General features: G+C 49.0%; 6 protein-coding genes across 6 annotated transcripts; 1 reads left to right on the top strand and 5 right to left on the bottom strand.

The window, feature by feature from the left end:
- The first annotated feature begins 1050 nt into the window (after window positions 1-1050).
- On the top strand, window positions 1051-1829 carry METBIDRAFT_155380 (uncharacterized protein). The gene has a single exon (XM_018854606.1). The coding sequence runs from the start codon at window positions 1186-1188 to the stop codon at window positions 1636-1638; it is 453 nt and encodes a 150-aa protein (XP_018713039.1). The 5' UTR covers window positions 1051-1185; the 3' UTR covers window positions 1639-1829.
- A 21-nt stretch (window positions 1830-1850) lies between these two features.
- Window positions 1851-2686, bottom strand: LTP1 (tyrosine protein phosphatase). The gene is made up of 2 exons (XM_018855849.1): window positions 2631-2686; window positions 1851-2459 (listed from the first exon to the last, which is right to left on the bottom strand). Exons 1-2 carry the CDS (start codon window positions 2678-2680, stop codon window positions 2021-2023), a joined length of 489 nt encoding a protein of 162 aa, XP_018713038.1. The 5' UTR covers window positions 2681-2686; the 3' UTR covers window positions 1851-2020.
- A 202-nt stretch (window positions 2687-2888) lies between these two features.
- MED15 (Med15p) lies at window positions 2889-6948 on the bottom strand. Its single transcript, XM_018855848.1, has one exon. The coding sequence runs from the start codon at window positions 6632-6634 to the stop codon at window positions 3269-3271; it is 3366 nt and encodes a 1121-aa protein (XP_018713037.1). The 5' UTR covers window positions 6635-6948; the 3' UTR covers window positions 2889-3268.
- A 2526-nt stretch (window positions 6949-9474) lies between these two features.
- DIP2 (snoRNA-binding rRNA-processing protein) lies at window positions 9475-12390 on the bottom strand (the record flags this gene model as incomplete). The annotated part of the gene is made up of 1 exon (XM_018857179.1): window positions 9475-12390. One exon carries the CDS (start codon window positions 12388-12390, stop codon window positions 9475-9477), a length of 2916 nt encoding a protein of 971 aa, XP_018713036.1.
- Window positions 12391-16911: 4521 nt separating this feature from the next.
- On the bottom strand, window positions 16912-17937 carry GRP2 (Grp2p; the record flags this gene model as incomplete). The annotated part of the gene is made up of 1 exon (XM_018853967.1): window positions 16912-17937. One exon carries the CDS (start codon window positions 17935-17937, stop codon window positions 16912-16914), a length of 1026 nt encoding a protein of 341 aa, XP_018713035.1.
- Window positions 17938-19727: 1790 nt separating this feature from the next.
- Window positions 19728-21701, bottom strand: METBIDRAFT_40367 (uncharacterized protein; the record flags this gene model as incomplete). Its single annotated transcript, XM_018857264.1, has 2 exons — window positions 19728-20885; window positions 21006-21701. The coding sequence occupies 2 exons, from the start codon at window positions 21699-21701 to the stop codon at window positions 19728-19730; spliced, it is 1854 nt and encodes a 617-aa protein (XP_018713034.1).
- Window positions 21702-21865: the final 164 nt, after the last annotated feature.

Below are 21865 nucleotides of genomic sequence, written 5' to 3'. Positions count from 1 at the left end.
TTTATGGCTCGGTTTGGGTAGCGTGAAGAAATTCAAATAAAAACACGAATAAAAATAGAAATGATAAAAATATAAATTCCAGAAACTGAGAGAAATATTGAAAACAAAGATAAATAAAATAGGCCTATTCTTATTATAAGAAGATATAATATATATATATATATATATATAGACATGAACATAGACATGAAAAAAGGTTTAATATATAAAATTAGCTACTAAAGAAGTCAACTTTATGAAAAAAATATCCTAAAGAGTATATAAGTAATTATAATCCTCTTGTTAGAATAAAAAATAATAAGTTAGAACTTGATATGTTAGCTTCTTCTAAATATAGTAAACTCATAAATAGTGACCGTGGCATGAATACTACCTGCGGCGTGAACATTAACTGTTACTATCTGCGGCTTGAACATTAACTGTTACTATCTGGGGCTTGAAAAGACATCACTGCCTGAAGAACAGTTGGAGCCAAGGGATCCGAAGAGCTCCATTGGTAAGTGGGGTTTAAACATCTGCACAAACCCGAGATTGATAGAGGCATAAAAAACAGCCAAAGTATACAGGTGGATGAACTGGCAACCAGCCGAGTTCTGAGAGGCGATGGAGTCAAACGATTGAGGCTCGAAAGTATTTAAATCTCAGCCCCAGAAACATGATTTGGAACTCCTCGAAAGCTGAGCATGGGCTAGAGAAGACAAAAAAAGGAAATTGACCAGAAAACCAATCAGTTGCAACTCAAGAAACAATCGCGATTCAAAACTATTGTGCCCGAGAGATCAACTTCCAAGGTTGTTCACAGGCCAAAGATGGCAGAAGTCTCAAAAAAAAAAAAAACCGGCGCCTCAATACTGTAATTCCAAAGCATGGGGCGTGAAGATCAATGGTCTATAAATGATGGAAGTACAAGAAAAGCTGAAGCATAGAGACAAACTAAATTGCGGATACTAGTCGAAGTCCCGGAACCCAGGTCAATGATAAACGTATCTACGATATACAAAACTCTTGGAAATGGTCGACTCCACTTCAAAAATAATGAAAGTCCATATATTAGAACTGGCTCCTCAATATTCGACAATTCCCGATTGCCCGAAATCCAAACATGCTTGAGACTCTAGAAGCATCCCAGGCTTCGAGATAAGTCTGAGTTCATAAGTAATAGATTGGAATATTATTGGACTCTGGATGATGGTCGAAGCCGATCTGAGATTCAGACCAACGAGGCTCGACTACTATTTAAAACACAAATCTGATCATCAGAAGCAAGCCTTACGTATACATAAATGCTCTGGGGCCGAGCTCAAGGGAATTGACAAGCTCGAGTGCCTGGTCCCATCTTTTTTGGGTTTGGCAATATGGTATCGCTGTGCTCATCAGTCCTTAACACAGCCAAATAATGTTTCAATCAAGGCATATACATTGTCAAAAACTAGATGCAAACTGTTGCTGAGGTGTGAAGCAAAACTGTTCTGGTGTGAGAAAATCGGATCTGTTCGAATTTGGCCTTGGTCGTCCGGAAAACACACTGGTAACAAAAGATTGACTTTTACCCAGCTTTCCAGAAAAGGACCAGAAACCCCAGACAGCTGGCTTGAAAGGTTTTTTTTAAAGCCACAACCGGCATTTATGTACCGTTGATTGCCGGTCCACTGATGTGCGCTCCGCCCGACCCTGAGCTGTTTTGATTTTAGACTGATCGTTGACTTTAGGCAGTCAAACAGCATTGGAATGATGTCACCATCAAATCCAGAAACCTATGGCCTAATACACGACATCAGCTGACGCTTCAATCGGCCTCGTCAACATTCAGTGTACCTAAGTAAGAGATAAGACACGCTTTCTCAACAATTCCGCTCACATATGTAGTATTAAAGGATATGACGCATATTCGTTCCTTTCGCTCGTGCCTATTAGCCACTACTAGAACTAGCTCTCACACTGGATGCTCAAAACTGCCGAGTCATCCACCATTCCACAGTCTCCCGAAAAAATACGGAAATTCCCAAAACACCTTGAGCTCTTACTTTTCTCCTAGTTCCTGCTTTAAGAACTCTTCGCTGAAATGACTGATCTGCTTGAAGTTCGTTTCAAACCCATCACGCCCGCCGTAGTACGGATCCAGCACAATCTCGGCAAACTCCGGGCTGGTCTGCCACTTGCCGAAAATCGCCACTTTGGCCTTGCTGTCACGTGGCCGCATGTGCAAAAGATCGCTCTTGTTCTGCTCATCCATTCCGATCACATAGTCAAACCGCTCGAAGTCTTTGGGCGTGATTTGCTGTGCTGCATGTTTTACAGCCACGCCGTGCTTGCGGCACGTGCTAGCAGAACGGGAGTCGGGACTCTCCCCAATGTGCCAGCCCGAAGTACCGAAAGAATCAATAAGTTCAACCTGGTTGGTATATCCAAGCTCGTGCACCTTGTGTGTGAAAACAGCCTCTGCCATGGGTGAACGGCAGCTATATAGTTAGCATTAGACTAATGACACGGGATATCCTTACCTTTTTTTGCTCCATGGATCGAATCCAGTGAAAAGAAGTGGGTCTTATGGCCGTTGCTCAGAAAGATGGCAATATCACTTCTCACATCTCACATGAGAAGAAAACATATGGAGCTGAGATTATACGTACATGTTTCCAAGACACACGAAAGCTACCGATATTTTCTTATCCTGGGCCATTTTCACGGTCTGCTCGGGAGTGGTGGTTTTTCTTGTGTCTCCAATCCAGAGTTTGTCATGCTATATTGCCCCAACAGTTGTTGCGAATTACATTACAAGTCGTGCGACGAGTGATTTGTGGGGTGACCATACCAAATCGGAATTATAGAAAGTTCAGTTTCTCTGCCGGAGTTTAGGAATTAGTGTACGTTGGCAAGTCCTTGATGTCCTCGCAAAACATTAAAAATACCGTACATTAAAAGCTTATGTTTTTGACTATTTGTATGAATGATACCAAGCTCTCGTTCCTCGCGTTTGGAATTGCTCAAGTTGTTTGTTTTGGAATTGTTCTTTGAACTTTAAACAAACAGCTGAAAGACTCGTGTACTCCAAAACGTTTGTCGCTGATTTCAAAAGCCAACAAAGTATGAAATTTTGAACGACATACGTCTGACTGGGGAACCAGTAGCTGCGCGAAGTCTTGTCAGCTAACATTGCTTGATGAAAAATTAGTGAACCTTCATATTACACAGACGTGCCGATTTCAGACATGGAATTCATCTCCACTGGCCAACATAATATTAAATTCACTCATGAATTTATACTTCTTTAGGTCTCTTGCAACCCGCCAAGCCAGCTTTTCCAATCATCAAGCTCTATAGGCGCGAATAGCCGTTTTTCTATATCTTCCTCGATCTTCAATTTCTTATCCTCGAAAAGCAAATCCATATCGTCGTCGTCTTCGGCTTGTCTCTTGCGCTCAAGTGCCGTCGTCTCTTTTTCTCTGAGATCATGTGTGGCCAACTCAGCACACTCTTGTAACACATCACACCCCGTAAGCTCTGCTATGAATTCAACCTGGCGAAACGCCGACATGATAGCCTGTGCTTTAACGCCGCTAGTCCACTCACTTGAGTTAGAAGGTGAGAGAGGCGACTGAAGCCCCTTCTTAACGTCCTTTGCTTTAACATTATCTGCACTGCTGGTATTTTTTTCAAGTTCAAGCATGTTAGAAAGAGCAGCGAAAAAAAACTGTTCCGGATTATTCTTTGAAAGGTCGCGTCTGCTCATCAATTTTTTATCAACGTTGCTCGTTCCAAAAACGTCTCCAGTATAAGCCACTATATCGGCATTCGATGCAGCTTTGACGCTGTTTTGCGGCGAACTTGCGTTTGGAGTACCCTTGGCACTCTGCGATGCAGGCACCTGAGGAGTCGACATGCTGTTTGGTGTCTTGATACTATTGACCAAATTTGCAGGGGTTGTGGCGTTCGCGGCCGGGGTTGGCAAAGCAGAACTTCCTTTGACAGACTTTCTTCTTGTTGTTGTCTGCTTTTTGACAGTCTTTTGCATACCTTTCGACGGAGTGTGCGCTGGAGGTGACAACGCATTCGACACAGAGGGACTTGATGTTATGACTTGTGCAGCGCTCGCGTTAGGGCCGGCCCGTTGCGATTGCAAAGGAGCATTTGGAGTGCTTCTCATGTATTGCTGTTGTGGAATTTGCTGCTGTGGATGTTGCTGAGCCAGGCCACCCACAATGTTTCCCTGCGGCATCCCATTATAGTTTTGCTGCATGGGCTGTTGCATAGCACTATGCGAAGCAAATTGCTGGACGGGAAATTGGTTGGCTTGTCTTGGCTGCTGAGACTGAACCGGTGCCGAGAGAGACTGACCTTGAGATTGATTTCTCGCTTGTTGGGCTCTTCTCCGGGTGAGCTCTTCCTTGATATAATCGAAATGCTTCTGGTATTGCATTCGTATTTTCTCAAGAAGATCTGGGCCGGCGAGATAAACTCCGATCTTGAGATTATCAATGACGTTCTTGGTCATGTTCTTCATTTGTATCAAGCGTTTGGTACCCTCGGTGTTGCGCGTAAGCACATAAAAATAGCTAAGAATGCTGTCAATGTTGGCATATTGTTGGGTGATCTTGTCCATGTTTTCTTTCACTTCAAGTTTTTCTTTATCACTTAAAAGCATTGTGACATCCTTAAGCTGTACGTTGTTTCTAGAGACTTCTTCGTAAAGAGCTCGGAGTTTCATTCTCATTTCATCAGTTAAAGCCGGCATAACCAGAGCCAAAGAGCCAGGAGTCATTCTATTCTGACCCGAGGCCATGGAATCCGCACCTATTCCCTGTGCCGAAATGCTTCTTTGCTGGACAGCCGAAGACATGTGTTGTCCCATGGAAGGGTTCGCATTCGGCTGTCCCAATTGTTGTAGGGATGGCAGCTGGAGAGGTATATGAGAAGCTGGTGGTTGTACTGGCTGCTGATGCTGCTGTTGTAGATAATTGTTAGCGCCTCCTTGATTTGGATTCTGCTGCTGCTGACGCTGGATCTGTTGCTGTGGATCCTGTTGACCAGCAGCAGAAGATTGCGCCATGGCTTTTTGTTGCGCTTTCCAGGCATTGAGTTTCTGATGTGAAATAAATTTCCGCACAAAACTTTGCTTCTGCGATTGGTCCATATTCAGCTGGATGGAACCGTTTTGCTGTAACTTGTGCAAAAGCGCCATGGCATCAGCGCTGTACTTGACAAAGTCCTGGGAAGTGATTTGAAAGTTTGGCGGCTTAACCTGTGGATGCTGCTGGTTTATCTGACGCTGTTGATGAGGCGGGGCCAGTTGTGATTGGTTTTGCATACCAACATTGGCTTGCATCGACAGTTGGGGTTGCAGCTGAGTGTTTTGAACCTGGTTGCCTCGGAAAGGAACCTGGTTGGCCATCTGGGGCAGATTCTGCATGTTGATCGGGTTGCTTTGCACTTGCCTGTTCACGTTCATGTTGCCCATGCCGTTCATTTGGTTCGTATTGTTAGCTGTGGCATTCATGTTGTTCATATTGCCCATGTTGTTCATATTGCCCATATTGTTCATATTACCCATGTTTCCCATGTTATTCATGCCACCCATGTTATTCACACTGTTCATGCCATTGAGGTTGTTCATGCCATTCATAGCGCCCATACCATTCATGGCACCCATGCCATTGATCCCGGCGTTTCCCATATTTTCCATGTTCCCCGTGTTCCCCATTGCATTCATGTTATTCATGGTGTTCATGTTGGCCATGTTCTTGGAGGCAGCCGCGGTCATGCTGATTTTGTTATTCACGGGAGCATTCATGTTTCCACCCATTGAGTTCATATTCCCCTGGCCGCTACCACCATAAGCGTCCATTCCAGTGTTTCCGACAGACAGACCATCAGCCATGTTGCCGCCGTTTGCACGGCGCATTTGGGTCAATTTCTGCTGCTGATGCTGGCGCACGGCCAACTGGTAGTGCGCGTTGTGCACTTCTTTGATCAAGGGCATTGCTGTCGTGGGGATGATTTTCTTCTGGAAACACTCGTAGATGCGGGCCCAGGTGTTCACGTTGGGAGGCAAGTTCGGCAACTTGCCCAAGAGCGCCGGCGGAATCGGGCTCGTGCGGACCAACTGGCCAATCTGCTGGATCTGCTGCTGAGTCAACTGCATTCCCTGCGGAATCTGTTGCTGTTGGTTCAGCAGCTGCTGCAGCAGCGAGTTGCTGGCCAGGCCCAGTCTCTGGACGGGCTGCTGCTGGCCCTGCTGCTGGCGGTTTTGGGCGTACATCGCCATGTTCTGGCCCTGGTACCCGGGGTTTCCCGCGTTGCCGTTGCCGCCAGCGGCCCCACCGCCGTTGGTGACGACAGGCACTGCGTTTCCGGTGCCGGCCAGCGGGTTTGCGACCGATGGGGCGTTGCGCATGCTCATGCGCAACTGGGTGACTTTTTGCTTGATAATGTTGACGTATTCGTCCTTCGTCGCCGATTTCAGGAAAGTGTACTTCTCGAACTCCTGGGCCATGGCGAGCGCCTTCTGCTCGTTGTAGGCGGTATTCTGGATTTCATTAAGCGTTGCGGCAAGGATCTGGACGACTTTCTGCCGGTCACCCATGTTGTAGGAGGAGTGCCAGGTGCCGCCCATGCGGGTATTCTGCATCCCGTTCATGGTGATTCCGGTGTTTTTTGACGACTGGGAGTGAGGCGGGGGCCGTTTTACAAGTCGTGCCTCTGTGGTTTGAGGGGCCTAGTGTGGCTAAGCAAGCGGAGCCAAGGAGACGTTCTCCGCCCGAAAGTGGATCTGGCGATTGGCAAAGGGTCAGTTGATCCAAGCGTTGATCCAACGAAAAAAAATACCTTGCAGACTTGCACGAGGAATACTGGCAGGCAAAAGTGGGTGTTTCGATGTAGGAGCAGACCGGCAGCGGCAGCGAGAAAAATGGCGCTGAGTGAGTAGGGCCCGATTCTGGAGGAGCCGGATTTACTCTGGTGGGCTTTTTTCTGGTCGTTTTTTGCGCCCGTCTCAATTTCGTGTGAATGCGCGCGTGCACCTGGACCTCCCGCGTGTTAGGCCTATTCGAGACGGCCGTAGAGCGGGGCGGCAAAAAAAAGGATCAGAATCAAAAGAACAGGGATTCAAAAAAAAAAAAACAGGTTATCCTAAAGACCACAAACACAAAGTCGAGCCAGGGGGGCGGGTATATATAAATGGGAGCGGCGGCCCACTTCTAAAACGCAGCGTATGTATTTCCGGAGCCTGATTTGTAAAAAGACAAGACTGCCAGGAAGAGCCAGTTGTAGTACACAAGAAGGACTTTCTGAGGCCAAAAACAAAAAAACGCGGGGCTGTTTAGAGCCAGGTGCGACTAGCGCCCTGATGTCAAAAGACAGACGGGCCCGACAAGAACGGCGTGGGGCAGCTCCTAAATCATGTTTTAGGGAGCACGCCCACAAAGCTACAAAACCATGACTATCCGTGGCCGTCAAAAAGCGTGGGATTATTGTGGCCCAAATTTCTCGGCTTCTTTGACAGGCACTCGAGATGGGCCCAGGCTGCTTTGGGCCTTGGTCACACGGCTGGCGCCATGCAGAGCCGCGCGCGCGGGCATCAGAATCAATAATGCCTGTCAGAACCCTAGGCCCCGCACCGGAAACTCCAGGCGCAGCGATTGTTCAGCGCACCCAATCAGCAGGATAACGGAGCGAGACAATGGGGGAAATGAAATGAACTAAGAAAAAGGGAATGACCTGAGAACGGGGGAATGGACCAAGAAATTGAGAACGGACCAGGAAAAACTGACGGAGAAAGAACGTGAACTGAGAAAAGAAGACGTGAATAAAGAAAACAAGAAGTGAGTAAGGAAAAGCAGAAGTGAACAAAAAATAGAGGAAATGAACAAATGAGGGAAGGAATTGAAAAAAACGGGAGCAGGAAACTTAACAAAGAAAAAACGCGAAGCGCCGGTCCAGCACGAGACAAAATTCGCGCCTACCGCGGCAGACAAGACCGATTCGAGGAGCGGCTTGAGCAAAGCGTATTGGAACTTCATAACGCGTATGTTTCGTGGGCCATATGGGAAACCAAAAGGCTGTGCGCGGCCAAAAGTGCGTGTCCGCATGACCACGATGTTGAGCACTCCAAACTGGGAAGACGAAACTCAGATTGGGAGAAAGTCTTCGTGGTAAAGTTCGGGACATTTTAATGGGCGGGGTCCGGGAGGAAATGCTCTCGGTCTTCAACCCTGGCTGCGGTAAAAAGACAAGGTCCATGGACAGGACAAGAGGCACATCACTTGAAGAATGAAGGCGCATATCCGAAGGCCACAAGGGTATCCAAACCATAGAACATCATAGATTAAGTCCCAAGTCTATACTGCAAGACATGATGTATTTGAGATCTTGCGGTGTCACTGTCATGTTCTACTCAAAAACTTTCCCAAGACTGAGTTGATGTCTATGAGGATGAAGTAGGACCAATAACACAGGAAGTAATACGATGTCGTGTGTAGCTGTTCCAAAAGCACTTGCAATTCTTGACGTCTTCCCCCTCCCTTTTTTTGAGTTCAAGCTAGTACATAAACTTGTGCATTTCTCGTTCAAGAGACAAAATCAAAAACCGATACTTCACCCTGCACATTTGTAAATCAGTACCGAATAATTGGTATGATGAATTCCGCGACAATATAGCCATCGTGGAACCTTACGGAGATCGGAGTCTGTGCCCCTCATCCAGAAGAAATGTCGTAAAACAAGTAACGGTCTCGTAATCTTTGATTGTTTTCAATGGACTGAACAGTAAATGGGGCAGGCGTGCTTTGGCCAGTCTCTAACCCCATTTCAACAGCCCCCTTTCTAAAGCATAAACCATTAAACGTCCAGGCAAGTGAGACATACAATACTATAATACGGCGCTGGAAGTTAACCAGCCAGTAGAATAAGGTGATCTTTCCCAGGTCAGTATTTAAAGAATTAATTGCTACAGGTTTGTTGGAGGAAAAGGTCTGCTGAGTAGCCATTTAGTCAGACAATCTTTATTCTGTGCAAAGGCGACTTAGAGTTGTCACCAATAAAACATGACATGTGTATTACGGCATACGAACCAGTCCTTTAAATGCTGTGAATATTACTTTGTTTGTATACGCGATATATATACAAGTATGTGGGAGCGCCGCTGGCTTGGCTACCTTGGAGACATGCTAGGCCAATCAACGGGCCCTTCAATGATTTTCTTGCAGTACCTTCACGCACTGCTCGGTCTGCCCGGTCTTCCGTGAGATCTGGGTGAGTGACCAAAAGTCATATGCTTTTCGACTACTGGTACGAAGAAACGCAAAAATCTACCGGACGGCATTCTCTTGGCTTCTTCGTGAGCTTGGGGCTGGTGTCCAAGATTGAAGGTCTTTCCCGGACTATGCTGAGCGCCAGTGCTCCAGGTCGTGGTGGACGGTGGGATATCTTCCCAGTTCGAGTCTGTAGTGAGCCCGAACTTCGAGCGGCCTCGTTCCTCTATCAAACGGTAGCAAAGATTCTCTTCACAGCGCGCTTGTCCTCGTGCGCACGCTGCTCTGCCTCGTCGATAAACTCCGTCTCGTGCATCAACTTCCATTGCGCCCGCTGGAACTTCAAGCCTAGTGTATTGTAGCCTAGCTGATGCGCGGCAGCCGCGAGCTCGGTACGGAGCTGGGTCTTGACTTGGACCAAGTGGTTACGGAGTGTCTCGTCGCGCTGGCTGATCAACTCCTTGGCGTTGACACGCACCACGAAGAACAAGACCTTGCATATGACGGCGAGGTGGACCAAGTTGCCGTTGAGGTTGTCGGCGTCGGTCCAGATCTGCACGAAGCGCATCAAGCGCACGGTGTACGAGAACGGGAGCACCAAGAGTGCGTCCTCGAGCTGCGCCGCGCGGATCTTGAGCAACACGGCCAACACGTGCTGCTGGCCCGTGATGCCGTAGGCCTGGAGGATGGCGTTGGGCGTGGGTTTGACGGGCATGGACGCGCCCGGCCTCTTGCTGTGGAAGTCGCGGAGCTGGGCCTCGTAGGCAGCGGTGGCGTCGAGGTCGGCGGTGCCGATGTCGAGCGCCTCCATCAACTTTTCGCCGCCCTTCAAGGTCTCCATGGTCTGGTTGGACACCGGGGCGGCGTCGCCAGCGTCGGCCGGGTCTGCGTCAGGGTCCACGGGCGCGGCGTCGGCGTCCAAGGAGCGCAAGAGCTCGGACTCGTACAACTCGTCCATCTCCTTCTCGCGCTCCTCCTCCAAGAACACCTGGTCGTTGGTGGCGGACCACACGCGGATGGAGTGGTCGTGCGAGGCCAGCACGACGAAGGAGCCGTCGCGGCTGACACAGAGCGCCCAGACCTCGCTCTGGTGCGCGGGCAACTTCTGGATGCACTGGAACTTGTCCCCGTCCCAGTACTTGAGCATGGCGTCCTTGCCCGCGCTGAAGAAGTGGTGGCTGTCCGGGAGGAAGCGCACGGCCATGATGGAGTCCAGGTGGCCAAAGAGCGACTTGTGGCAGTCGCCAAAGTCCAAGCCCCACACCTTGATGTTCTTATCCGCAGACGAGGTGATGATGAGCTTGCTGTCGGCGGACATGTCGATGGAGAGCACCGGCAACTTGTGGCCGTACAAGGTCAAGTAGAGCTTGAGCGAGTCCACGAACACCACCTGCACGTTGTTGTTGAGGAGCGAGATGGCCAAGTACTTGCCGTCGGGCGACACGCGCACGCACAAGACCTCGTCCGAGAGCTGCAACGTCTGCGCGAGGGCCAACTTCAAAGAGGCCACCTCGGCACGCGAGCCGGGCACGGCCTCGTGCACCACCTGCACGTCCCAGAAGCGCACGGCCTTGTCGTTGCCGCCCGTGACCAAGCGGCGGCCATCTGGCGTGATGTCCATGGACCACACCGCGGCGCCGGAGTCGTCGGCGCCGCCCGCGGCGAGCGCGTGCGCGGCCTCCACGCGGTCGACCATGGCGGAGCGCGCCAAGTCGTAGAGCTCCAACGCGCCGCTCTTGAAGCCCACGGCCACCAACGTGCCGCCGGGCAAAAACTTGCAGCAGAGCGCGTAACCGCCGGCCAACGCGAACGTGCGCACCACGTTGTGTGTGCGGAGGTTCCACACCTTCAACTCGCCGTTGGCCGCGGTGGCCAAGAGCCGGTCGTCGTCCGACACGTCCATGGCCCGCACGTCCGAGCGGTGGCCCGCAAGGTCCACGGCGTACGCGCGCAGGGCCACGAGCGAGCCCGGCGCGGCCTTGCGGAGCGCGTCCGGCACCGCCACGCGGTGCTGCTCGATGCTGTTGTTGGCCAACGCCACCAAGAGCTCGAGCCGCCGCCGCCCGGGCACCCACACGCACGAGCGCACCTTGGCGCCGCAGCGCACGGTGGCGAGCGGCGCGAGCAACATGGCGAGCTCGGCGTCGCGGAGCTGCTGCGCGATCTCGCCCGCATCGAGGCCCTTGTCGGCCAAGCGCTTGGTGCGCCGCGCCGTGGCCTTGGCGATCTCGTCCGCGGCCCGCAACCGCACGAGCTCGCACGTGCGGTCCAGGTTCTGCAAGAAGAACACCTCGTGCGAGCCGGCCGCGTCGTGCACACGCGTGAACGCCACGCCCGTGCACCGCGCGCCGCTCTGCTTGGCGAAGTCGCCGCGGTGGCGCATGCGGGCGCCGTCCGCGGCCGCCAAGTCCAACGCCCACACGGAGGCCAGGGCGCCGGCGCCGCACGTGACGAGCATGTCCTGCGCGGCGCTGGCGCCCACGGCCCACGCCTCGCCCAGGTGCGCCAAGTGCGTCTCGATGCACTGGCGCGCCTTCAAGTCCCAGAGCTTGACGAGCCCGTCCTTGGCCACCAGCACCAAGTAGTCCTCGCCCTCCTCGGCCACCGTGGCCTGCGAGGCGGGCGCGTGCACGAGCACCGCGCCCGTGAGCGGCGCCTTGTGGCCCTTGAGCTTGAAGAGGCCCTCCTCGGCCACGAGGTCCCACACGATGAGCGACGCGTCAGCCAGGCCGGACACGAGCCGCGTGCCGGAGGCGTCGAAGCAGAGCGTGGCCACCGCGGCCTTGTGGCCGGCGAACGCGAGCACGACCGCGCCGGACGTCAAGTCCCACACCTTGACGGCGCCGTCGGCGTGGCCCAGCGCCACGAGCCCGGACGCGGCGTGCGCGGCCACCACCACGATGGCGGCGGGCGCACGGGACGTGTTTGCGTTCAGCGCGCCGGGCGTCAAGCCGTCGGCGAGTTTGTGGACGATTTCGCCTGTTTTTGTGTCCCACACCACGAGCTGCTCGAGCGCGCCGGAGACGGCCCTGCCGGCGGACGTGTCCAGCTGCGTGGCGGAGGGGGGGAGCCATATGACATTGCACTGCGAGGCGATCACGCCAAACACCGCCTGCTGCTCGTAGCGGTCGTACAGTTTGACCATTCTGCGGAGTTTTCGCGCGCGGAAAAGACGGTTGTGATCAGGGAAAGCGCGGCGTCACGAGGGGGGTAAGGTGACGGCGGGGCAGGGCGGCGGGGCGGTGTTTTGGGGGGCCCGGCGGTAGTTTGGGGCAGAAAAAGCGTGGTTGCGAACATGCTTTTTCGCGCCGATGAGCTTCGCGCTGAGCGCGCGGGTTCTGGGGTCGGCCGAGTTGGAACCCTAGGTTATGTGCAGGACGTCAGGCTCCATAGTCCATGGGGGGTTCCCAACTTAGGCAGTTGGGTCATTGGGTGTCTCGTGTGTACTGGTGTGTACTGGTGTGTACTGGTGTGTAGGCATGAGCTTTTACTGGGCTGAACAAAACCAAGTCTGCCGCGACTGATCTGCTAGAATATCGGGTGAGGGAGGAAGCTCCCCAGCTCAGGTGCAGGATACCCTAGCCCTATAGTCCATGGGAGTCTCCCAACTTAGACAGTTGTTATCGGGTTTCTCAAGATGTACTAGTGTGTGAAAGTACATCTTTACCCGATTAAGTCAAACCAACTTTGCTGACACTGATCTGCTAAAAAGATTGGGTAAGGAGGGAAGCCCCCTCAGTTATACTCCGCCGCACTCCTTGTTGCAGATAAGTATCTGAAACTGGAAGGTCGTGCTTTCCTATGATTATTGCATTCAGTCCTGGTTGTGCCAGAAATCCCAATATCGTATTTTCTTCTATAGGGCTCCAGACGAGGGGCCAGTCGTTTTTGTATAGAAGTCCGGTGACCAAGACCAGAGCAGACGCACTGGTCTTTTTTCTGGGGGGAAATGCTTTGGCCTCAAACCGGGCCTCACCGCCGGCCCTGCAGTCGAAGCTGTCACGTGACACGAGGACAGGGCATGGCATGGCGGTTTGGTTTTTTGGTGGTTTGCCGTTTTTTGTGGGTTCTTGCTGTGGTTGAAGTTTTCCGTATTTGGTTGCTGGTTGGGTTTTTAGTTCGGTATGGCTTTTTATCTGATTCTAGCTTGATTAGTGTACGCTCTAGTGTCTCTGGCTCATGGACATGTACTAAGTGAGGGCATCCCGACGGTGAAACACCAGCCGGCTATTTTTCTTGGGTGTCATTTCATGGGTTTGAGTCCGTCTGGACTTTCAGAAGTATCCACATCGTTTGCATGTTTGTTTCAGTACGTTTCATTCCGGTGCATGTGCAATCAGGTAGATATACGATGTATAACGATGAGTTCCTGAATTACTTCATTCCTGGCCACCGCTTCTGGATTGAGGCTACCCCCAGCAAAACATATTTTCCATGCGTTTTTGCAAGCCGTCTGCTCTAGTTCGTGTAGGAATAATTTTAATACTTAGTGAGAACCTCTCAATGATGGGATCAAGGTTTTCGTTCAACATTTCAAGTCGGATTCTATTCCGTTACCTAGTCCTTGTTTCAATAATGAAACTACATGCGCAATGTTCAGGCTGTGTGTGCTGAAATATCATTGCTTCTGTACAGCTGTATCAGATTGCAATACTCCTGGCAATGTCGTAGTTTGGATTGTTGTTGTAATCTCAGCTCTGCTCTTGCTCCATTGAATTTAAGTCAGTGGAAATTTACATTCAGGCCGTCTGTTCAAAATGTTCGTGCTACATGAGTTTGAACGAAATGTGGGCTCCGGCCGACAACTTTAGGGAACTGAACAAAATTAAATTGGTTCGTCAGCACGACTTTTAAGGTATGCACTCGAAGACATGGCGAGCCGCAGAAAGTGAGCTCCTCAAGCCCTCTCCAACCATCTGAGTTGAGGCGACTATAACCGGAGGCTTATCCTTGGAATCCATGACGTAATTCCAATACTCAAACAGATACGGGTCAAGAGGCCTTGACTATGGGAAGGGGCGGGCAGAGTTCCGACACTTAGTACGTATCTGGGAGCTGTTAAAAGGTTCTTTTATATAGTTTCTTGTATAGTTTTGCTCTTGTAATGAGATTAGTCTACCAAAAATTATGTTGCAGTGCATGGATATTCAGTGTTATATCACTAGGAGGCCATTCCAATTTTGTTATTTCTCTTGCAGCTTGTTCAGGTTATGCATCAGATTCTCAAAACTTTATCCATTCTTAGTTTTTCTGGCCATTTTCTCATTTTGCCTGCTAGAGTATGCTTGCTCAAGTAAGTGTACTATCAGGTATTTGAAATCTTGGTTTGAGTGCTTGCGCAAGTTGATATCGGACTTTTCACTCAATCAAAAATCATTCAAATCTTTGGGGAAAATGGACTTTCATAGATCTATCTAGACATAGAAGGCCTATTTGAGGATAGACTGATGATGGGGCATATCTATATCGGAGTGTGCCATCTCTCGTGTTGATACAAGTTGTTGGCTCGTATATATGCTTCTTGTGATATATATACTTTGAGCTGTCATTACTCTTGAAACTATGAAAATTTAAGAATGTCTCTCATTGGCTTTGTGTGTTTTCGATTCAGGCTGTTCATTCACGCGTCCCTGAAGTCGTGTTCAAGTACATTTCAGCTCTAGTGCATGTTGTAGTGAATGTTTTATTAAATACGATGGGTAAATTCTGGTCTATGTATGTTCTACACTGATGTCCAAGAACGCTGTTGAGACCTGTAACGCATATGTAAGATTATACCGAAGTATGTCAATCCAGGTAGATTCGAGTCGTTCTTGTTCAGCCTAAGAGGCAAACTGAACTAATCTGTATGGATGATAAGATGTAGAATTCCTATTGTCGGAGAAGGTTCCAGTCTGTTTCATATGTATGTTTTCCCGCTGCGATTCACATTTTTGGTACTTTTCATTCGAACGAAAGTATTGTTCGCTCTTGGAGACCATGTTGCGTTGCGAGTCGTATTTACCCTCTAAGCATGTACAAAAGAAAGACATTTGCACGTTTAGGGGCTTGTGTTCCGTGCCAATGTGACATTGACCTCTCATTCAATGTAGACTAAAGCATCCAAGCTTCATCTTGGCAGTTTCCAATTTTCCAAGACACCCACGTAAATTGCTCCTTTAGTGCTTTCCAAGGTGTGGGCGGATCTACCGGTCATTAAATGCGAATGTGTTTAATGTAATTCTGATCCACTTGTGTCTCTATAATATCCTTACTTATGATTGTTTGTTTTAAGTGGTGCTGAAACCTGCATTTCAGGTGCCATGTCATCGAAGTTATTTGTGATGTGACGGTCAGAGTAGGCCACCTTTCACTGGCTTGCGGTACTCCAGCAGCAGAGTCTCGGATTTCGGCATGATCCTTGGGAAAAAGAGAAAGGCTTACCAGAATGCGGATCGTGTAATTTTCGGGTTTCTTCTACTTCAAAGATTAATGATTTAAAGTACCAAATTATCCCTTGCCGTAATCTTCAATTGAACTGATTTGTTTTTCTTCACATTTTTAGCTGAAGGAAAATATAAGTAATTTGGAGAAATTGAAAAAACCTGATGCCCCTACTAAATTGTTCATTCCGATAGTGTGGTATAAGATGAACGTATCTGGGCTGGACATTCTAGATCGAGCCCGATTCACACTGCGCTCAACTTTCGGATTTCCCAACGCCAATCGCGTAAAATACAAAAAAATCAAGATCATTGTCTATTATTATATCAGCAAGATTCATCGATAAACACTTTACTCATTCAGGCATTGCTCGTGATTTTACACAGTTGCGCGGCAGAACTTTTGATTTGGGTTTATTGCAGAAGCTTGGATTCAAGCAGGCGTTGATTGAGTCAATTGAATTTCCAATTAAAGTTACAAAATATTTTCTGATTGTTTGGCGGAATAGTTGAAATGAATTAAGGGTCTGCTTGAAGTGCTCTGTAAGATGGGCGTATCATATGAATGGAGGCACAAATTGTACTTACTCTTCATTACTCCGAGGAAAACTACTTCCTATCTTACTTCATTGCCTCGTACCGATTTCCTAATTTCCGTTCTAAACCTTCGATGGAGTTGTATTTCATTCATTAGCACGAGATAGTCCACCGTGACATCATAAACAACTTCGGCTTTTATGTTTTGTTTTCCGCTGGAACTACTTCATGTCGTCCCCCAGCTCATAATTTCAGCCACTGTTTTCATGTAGAATTCAGCGAGCTCCGGGGTAGCCAGAACACTTTGCCCTTGTCCATTGCAAACACCTGTTGTCTACGAATTAGAAAATTATACTCAGCGTACATTTCTCCGGAGGGACATTGTTAAGAAGCGACCCAATGTAATTAACTGATTGACATCCAAGAATTCAACCGAAATCGATGCCAACCATGAATATTTTGGTGATCAATGCATCAGACATTTTATTTACCGAACAGGTCGTGCCACAGTGAGAGATATGGCGTCGATCTCCGTGCTGTGTCAATTGCTGCAAAATCAAGAGGCGGGCAGCTGGCCAAGTTTCTATGTTGAACAGCTCACCTGGCTCCTCCGAATGTGGGGTGCACAAGCAATATTAAGTTCTCTGTTACAGATCTTCTATTCATTGGAGTATTCCTATGTTTCCATACATTCTCTCATGTCCGCGCTACTTTCTGCCTCTGGCTTTAAGGATTTGCGCCACGGTGTCCACCACAGACGTCTCCAAGTCAATGAGGGGGAAGCCAAGAATCTCGCGGGTCTTGCTGTTGTCGAGCTGGCAGGTTTGTTTGGCAGCCTCCTTTCCAGAACCTGGGTTGCCAATAGGCAACTTGTTCTTCAAAGACTCAAACCTGGCGTTCAACACATCCAACAAGTCCTGGCCGTTGAACTTCGACGATGTCATAAGCAAGCGCTGGTTGGACAAGTTCTTCTCGAACGCAACCAAGTGCGCCTTGGCCACGTCTCTGACATCGACAAACGAGCCTGCAGTCTCCGGCACATCCGAGTCCTTGCCCAAATTCAACAAACCATTAATAATTTCCGAGGACGTGTTGAGCTCGTCCTTCACCTCGGAGTCGAAGGTTTGTGGGCCAAACACGTACACTGGGTTGATGTAGTTGATGGTGAAATTGGGCTTTTCGTCTTTCACAAAGTCCCACGCTGCCTTCTCGGCAAATGTCTTGGATCCCACATACCCGGGCCCAGGGCCCAGCTTGGCCTCTTCCCACGTGATCGGGTTCCACAGCTCCTCGGTATCGACGTGGCTGGGGTCGTTTCCTTTGCTGAGGTTCATGATGGCGGCGTAAGAAGAAGTGACCACCACGTGCTTGATCTGGGGGCCGTACGTCTTGATGGCATTCAAGGCGTTTTTCGTACCGTTGACGGCAGGCTTGAGCAACTCCTTTTCGGCGTCCGATGCTTTAAAGTGGAACGGAGAGGCCGTGTGCAAAAAGACAGTTACCTCCGGGTGGTTTTTCAAGGCCTCGTCGAAGGCACCTGCTGGCTCGACGTCCTTCACAATCTCGTAGGAGAAGCTGTTGGAATTGAGCAACTTCTTCAAGTTTTCGCCCTTTTCGGACGATCTCACCGTGCCTACTACATTGTAGCCCTTGTCAATTAGAAGCTTGACGATGTGCTGTGCAATGAAGCCTGTAGCTCCGGAGACAAATACAGTTGTGGGTGTGACGGTCATTGTGCTATTTGGGAAAGAGAGGTGTGTTTGTGTTTAATTTTTACAAGGCGTGTCGGAGGCCGGGCCTTCCTTTTTTATATGGCACCACCAGACATCGATGGAAGGTCTTCGAATAGGAGAGGCAAAGCAATAATGGGACGCCTGTGTAAAAAAGCCTCGGTCCCGCAGCAATCGTGACATCATATCATCAAGATCTATTACATACATTAGTGAAATGTCGGCGGGCGGGCTTCCTCGGCTCGTTGGCAAAACTCAGGTCTTGGAATATGACCAAAGAGTATTTTCACGCAGATCGCTTTTCCGCCATGGCCAAGTTGCCGTCAAATACTTGCGTTCTTCAGTGCCGCGTGATATTTGCCCTCTTAGTAATCGATCAGCAAATCATGTGTATGCAGTACTCGCAGCTTTTAGTTCACGGGTTGCGAGATTTCTCAGACAGGAGCCGTCTAGCACCGACCTCCATACAAGCACTGATTGAACCAGTAAAAAGCATAAAAGCCCCATGCTTTTGGTGACGCAAGCATATTTGGGGGCTTGTTAGCGAACTTTGAAAAATATCCTCAAAGATCTGGTCAAAACTATGACGCGCAATCTCGAAAACCAGTAAAACTGCACCCCAAATGTATTCGGTATGCTGGATCTGCTAGCTTTCCAAGCCTGTACTGTAGCGCAAAACTACCAAACTTATACTTGGATTTCCTTGGCACCCTTCTTTCACTTCCATTGTACTTGAGGCCGATGTCGTCATCGGAAAAGAGAGAATTGCTGTCGTTCGGAATAATCTACAACACGTGACAACACCAGGCCTGGCTTACCCCATAGAGTTATCTTGCACATTGGCATAGTTGTACGATTCTTTGCATAATCCTATTGATCTGGAAGCATGCTTTTCAATGGATTCATCTCCTAAAGGAGCAGAACTATGAAAATATCTATATAATACTTTTTAGCACCTCCCAAATACAAACCTAGTGGTCCGTTTCCTCTTGTTAATCACGGCCTGGGCGGTCCTCTTGGCACACATGTTTACGTATTGATTATTACGTCATCAATTTTTGGGATAAATTTCCTATACTAGTCGGTTCAGCTCAGAAGTTCAAAAGGATGCACGAATTCAAGTCTCAACGAGTTAGTGATCAAAGCCAACATCTCATTAAGACTCTTGGATTTGGCAAATTTGACCTCGTGCCACCTTTCTTTCACAGTAGTGTTAGAAAGGACTGAGGAAAACATCTATGGCGTCTTTATTTTTGGGGTTTTCGTTCGTTCACAGAGGGTGTTGGAAGGTTGATACGGTCGACATATCCAAAAGCATGATGACCTATTGATCTTGATAAAAGCTGCGTACATGGCTGTTTTCTCTTTATCAGTGTGAACCTTGCATCGTCCATCCTACTGCAAATTAGAGCCTCCATTGCAAGAGTGGAATGGTCAACTGCTAGTAACAGCTCTACGTGTCATGAGCTTTTCAAAACAATTACCTATACACTATTTTTTTTTCTTTTCTGAATTATACTTTTTTTCAACTTCTTCCGTAGTGCCGGTGACTTACAGAACTACCAATCGGGATGTCCGGGGATACCGTCAAGTAGGTATTCTTACGTCTTCTCGTGTAGATAAGAGTGAATAGTCATCATGGTTAATTCTCAAACCACTATATTGTAATCTGTAAAACGATTAAACTCTATTGTACAAAGGGCCTCTTCGAAAAGGGCCATGCAAGAAGTGAATGTCTCATGAATGTGCGTGAGCGCCGTGCTTGGCGTCGTTCTGATGGCAAGCGGCCGGCCTTAGATTGCCATCTCGACGTCAGCAGTAGCTGCCTCCGCAACTGCCTCAGCCACAGCCTGGACTTCCGCATCAGCCGCAATGGATTTCTGCTGTTCGGGCTGGCCCTCGATGGCGATGGCAACATTGTTCTTTTCCGTGTCAATTTCGACACCTTCATTTGGAATGATCAACTCCAACTCGCCGTTCTCCAAGAAAGAGGCTTTGATCTCGTCAAACTTCACCATCTTGTCAAACACGAAGCGCTTCTCAAATTGAATCTCATGCTTCTGGAAGTCTTTGATCAATTCTTGGGCATCCTCCATTATTTCCTCCTCGTTGTCAGACTCAGACTCGGAAGAACTAGACTCAGACTCGGAAGAGCTTGATGACTCGGAATCGGAATCAGAATCGGAACCGGACTCGGAGTCGGACTCGGAGTCGGACTCTGACTCCGAAGAGCTAGAAGACTCGGAGTCGGAGTCCGAAGAGCTGGAAGATTCCGCGTCTTTGATGTCCTCACCCTCATTCTTGGACTCTTCATTGGCTCCGCCTTCGACGTTCTCCTCGACGTCCTCCTCGGCTTGATCAGCTTGAGTTTCCTCTTCATTGTCAGTCTCGTCGAACGTGAAGTTGAATTTACCTGTGATAACCAACTCATTCTCATTTTTCAAGAAGTTGATTTTCAAGTCTTCCTTGATGAGAGATGGGAATCTGAGATTCAACTTGTAAGTGTTGTCGTCAAGCTCGACCAACTCGCAATCCTTGGAGCCTTTCAAATCTTTGCTCAAGTCGATCACATCGAACTCGTCATCAGAGTCGTTGGCCTTGAGCAAAAGCTCATTGTCAGAGAGCTCTAACTCGGGGTCAGTAGAGTCATTGTCACTGTCGTAACGGTCTGGCAAATCAAAGCGGTGTTTGTAGATGGTGATTCCCTCGTCGTCGGACGAATCAGAGGAGTCGGAGTTCATGTCTTCATCCACAACAATGTCATCATCATCGTCATCAGAAGTGTAGTAATCCGAGTCGATTTCGAAAAAAACATCATCGTCGCTTTCATCAGACGAGACTTCATCGGCAGATTCGGTGACCTGGGCCAAGGCCAATCTGAGGTCTTCCAATTCCTCTTCAGAATCCAAGTCCAAGTCGGTATTGGACTCAGAATCAGAGTCGGAATCGGACTCAGAAGAGCTGGATTCAGATCCAGAGTCTTCGACGCAGCCAACACATTTGCCACAAGCGTCTTCAGACTCGGACTCAGAAGAGCTCGACTCAGATTCGGATTCGTCGACGCAACCAACGCATTCCCCACAAGCATCTTCGGAATCAGAGTCGGATTCGGAGTCAGAGTCTGAAGAGCTGGCCAAAAGAATGTCTTCTTCGATGTCAGAGTCGTATTCGTCGGAAGAAGAAATGTCCAAGTCAGAGTCAGAGTCGTAGTATCTGACTAAGTCATCGTTCACATCTCTTACAGCTCCCTCGGCCTCCAAGGCATCGATAGCGTTGTTTTCAAGTTCGTCGTTCATGTCAATTCCATCGAAATCCTCAGGAATAACAAAAATCTCCTCATATTCGCCCTCGGGGAGCCCGTCGGAGTCATAGTAGATCTCAGAGGCATCGTCATCGTTGCTCTCCAAGTCAAAGTCGTATGTTCTCTCGTCATCTTCAGAGTGAGCGTATCCGTCGTACTCGCTTTCAGAGTCAGCATTTTCGGAGTCGGTCTCTGGCTCTTCAATAAAAACCTCTCCAGATGGCTGTGGGTAGTGGTACTTAGCGTATTTTCTGCCGTGCCTGGTAGAGTTGTGTCTATGAGATTGCTGGCTATAGTCACTGTTGAAGTTGTGGTGAGTTCTTCTGCCAGCCGAGTGGTGGTGGCGAAGACCAGCACGGTGATGTCTTTCGAATTGTGGGTTGTAGTCGGATCTCCCGCCAAACGATCTTCTGTGAGGCGAAGATCTAAACGATTTTCTGGTGTATCTGGATCTGTTGAATGACATGGTTGTTTGGTGATCTATAAGGGAAAATCTGATGAGAAACAATAGCTTAGCATGCGATTTTGCACGGTATTTATCATGAAAAATTGGCAATGCCACCGGTGCTTAGCGATGAGACGTGCGGCTCAGTCAACTGCCCAATGCGGCAATTCCGGGGTGCCATCTTG

This window comes from Metschnikowia bicuspidata (genome assembly GCF_001664035.1).
Source record: "Metschnikowia bicuspidata var. bicuspidata NRRL YB-4993 chromosome Unknown METBIscaffold_2, whole genome shotgun sequence".
NCBI lineage: Eukaryota > Fungi > Ascomycota > Pichiomycetes > Serinales > Metschnikowiaceae > Metschnikowia > Metschnikowia bicuspidata.
The sequence above is the reverse complement of the archived record's forward strand: the minus strand, read 5'-3'. Positions and strand labels throughout refer to the sequence as shown.

What these genes read in the sequence shown, in the direction of transcription:
- MED15 (XM_018855848.1), bottom strand. Translation starts at nt 6,634, where the DNA reads ATGAACGGGATGCAGAATACCCGCATGGGCGGCACCTGGCACTCCTCC.
- METBIDRAFT_155380 (XM_018854606.1), top strand. Translation starts at nt 1,186, where the DNA reads ATGATGGTCGAAGCCGATCTGAGATTCAGACCAACGAGGCTCGACTAC.
- LTP1 (XM_018855849.1), bottom strand. Translation starts at nt 2,680, where the DNA reads ATGGCCCAGGATAAGAAAATATCGGTAGCTTTCGTGTGTCTTGGAAAC. An exon ending in TTCGTGTGTCTTGGAAACAT is followed by an intron (nt 2,460 to 2,630) that starts GTACGTATAATC and finishes CTAACTATATAG; the next exon opens with CTGCCGTTCACCCATGGCAG.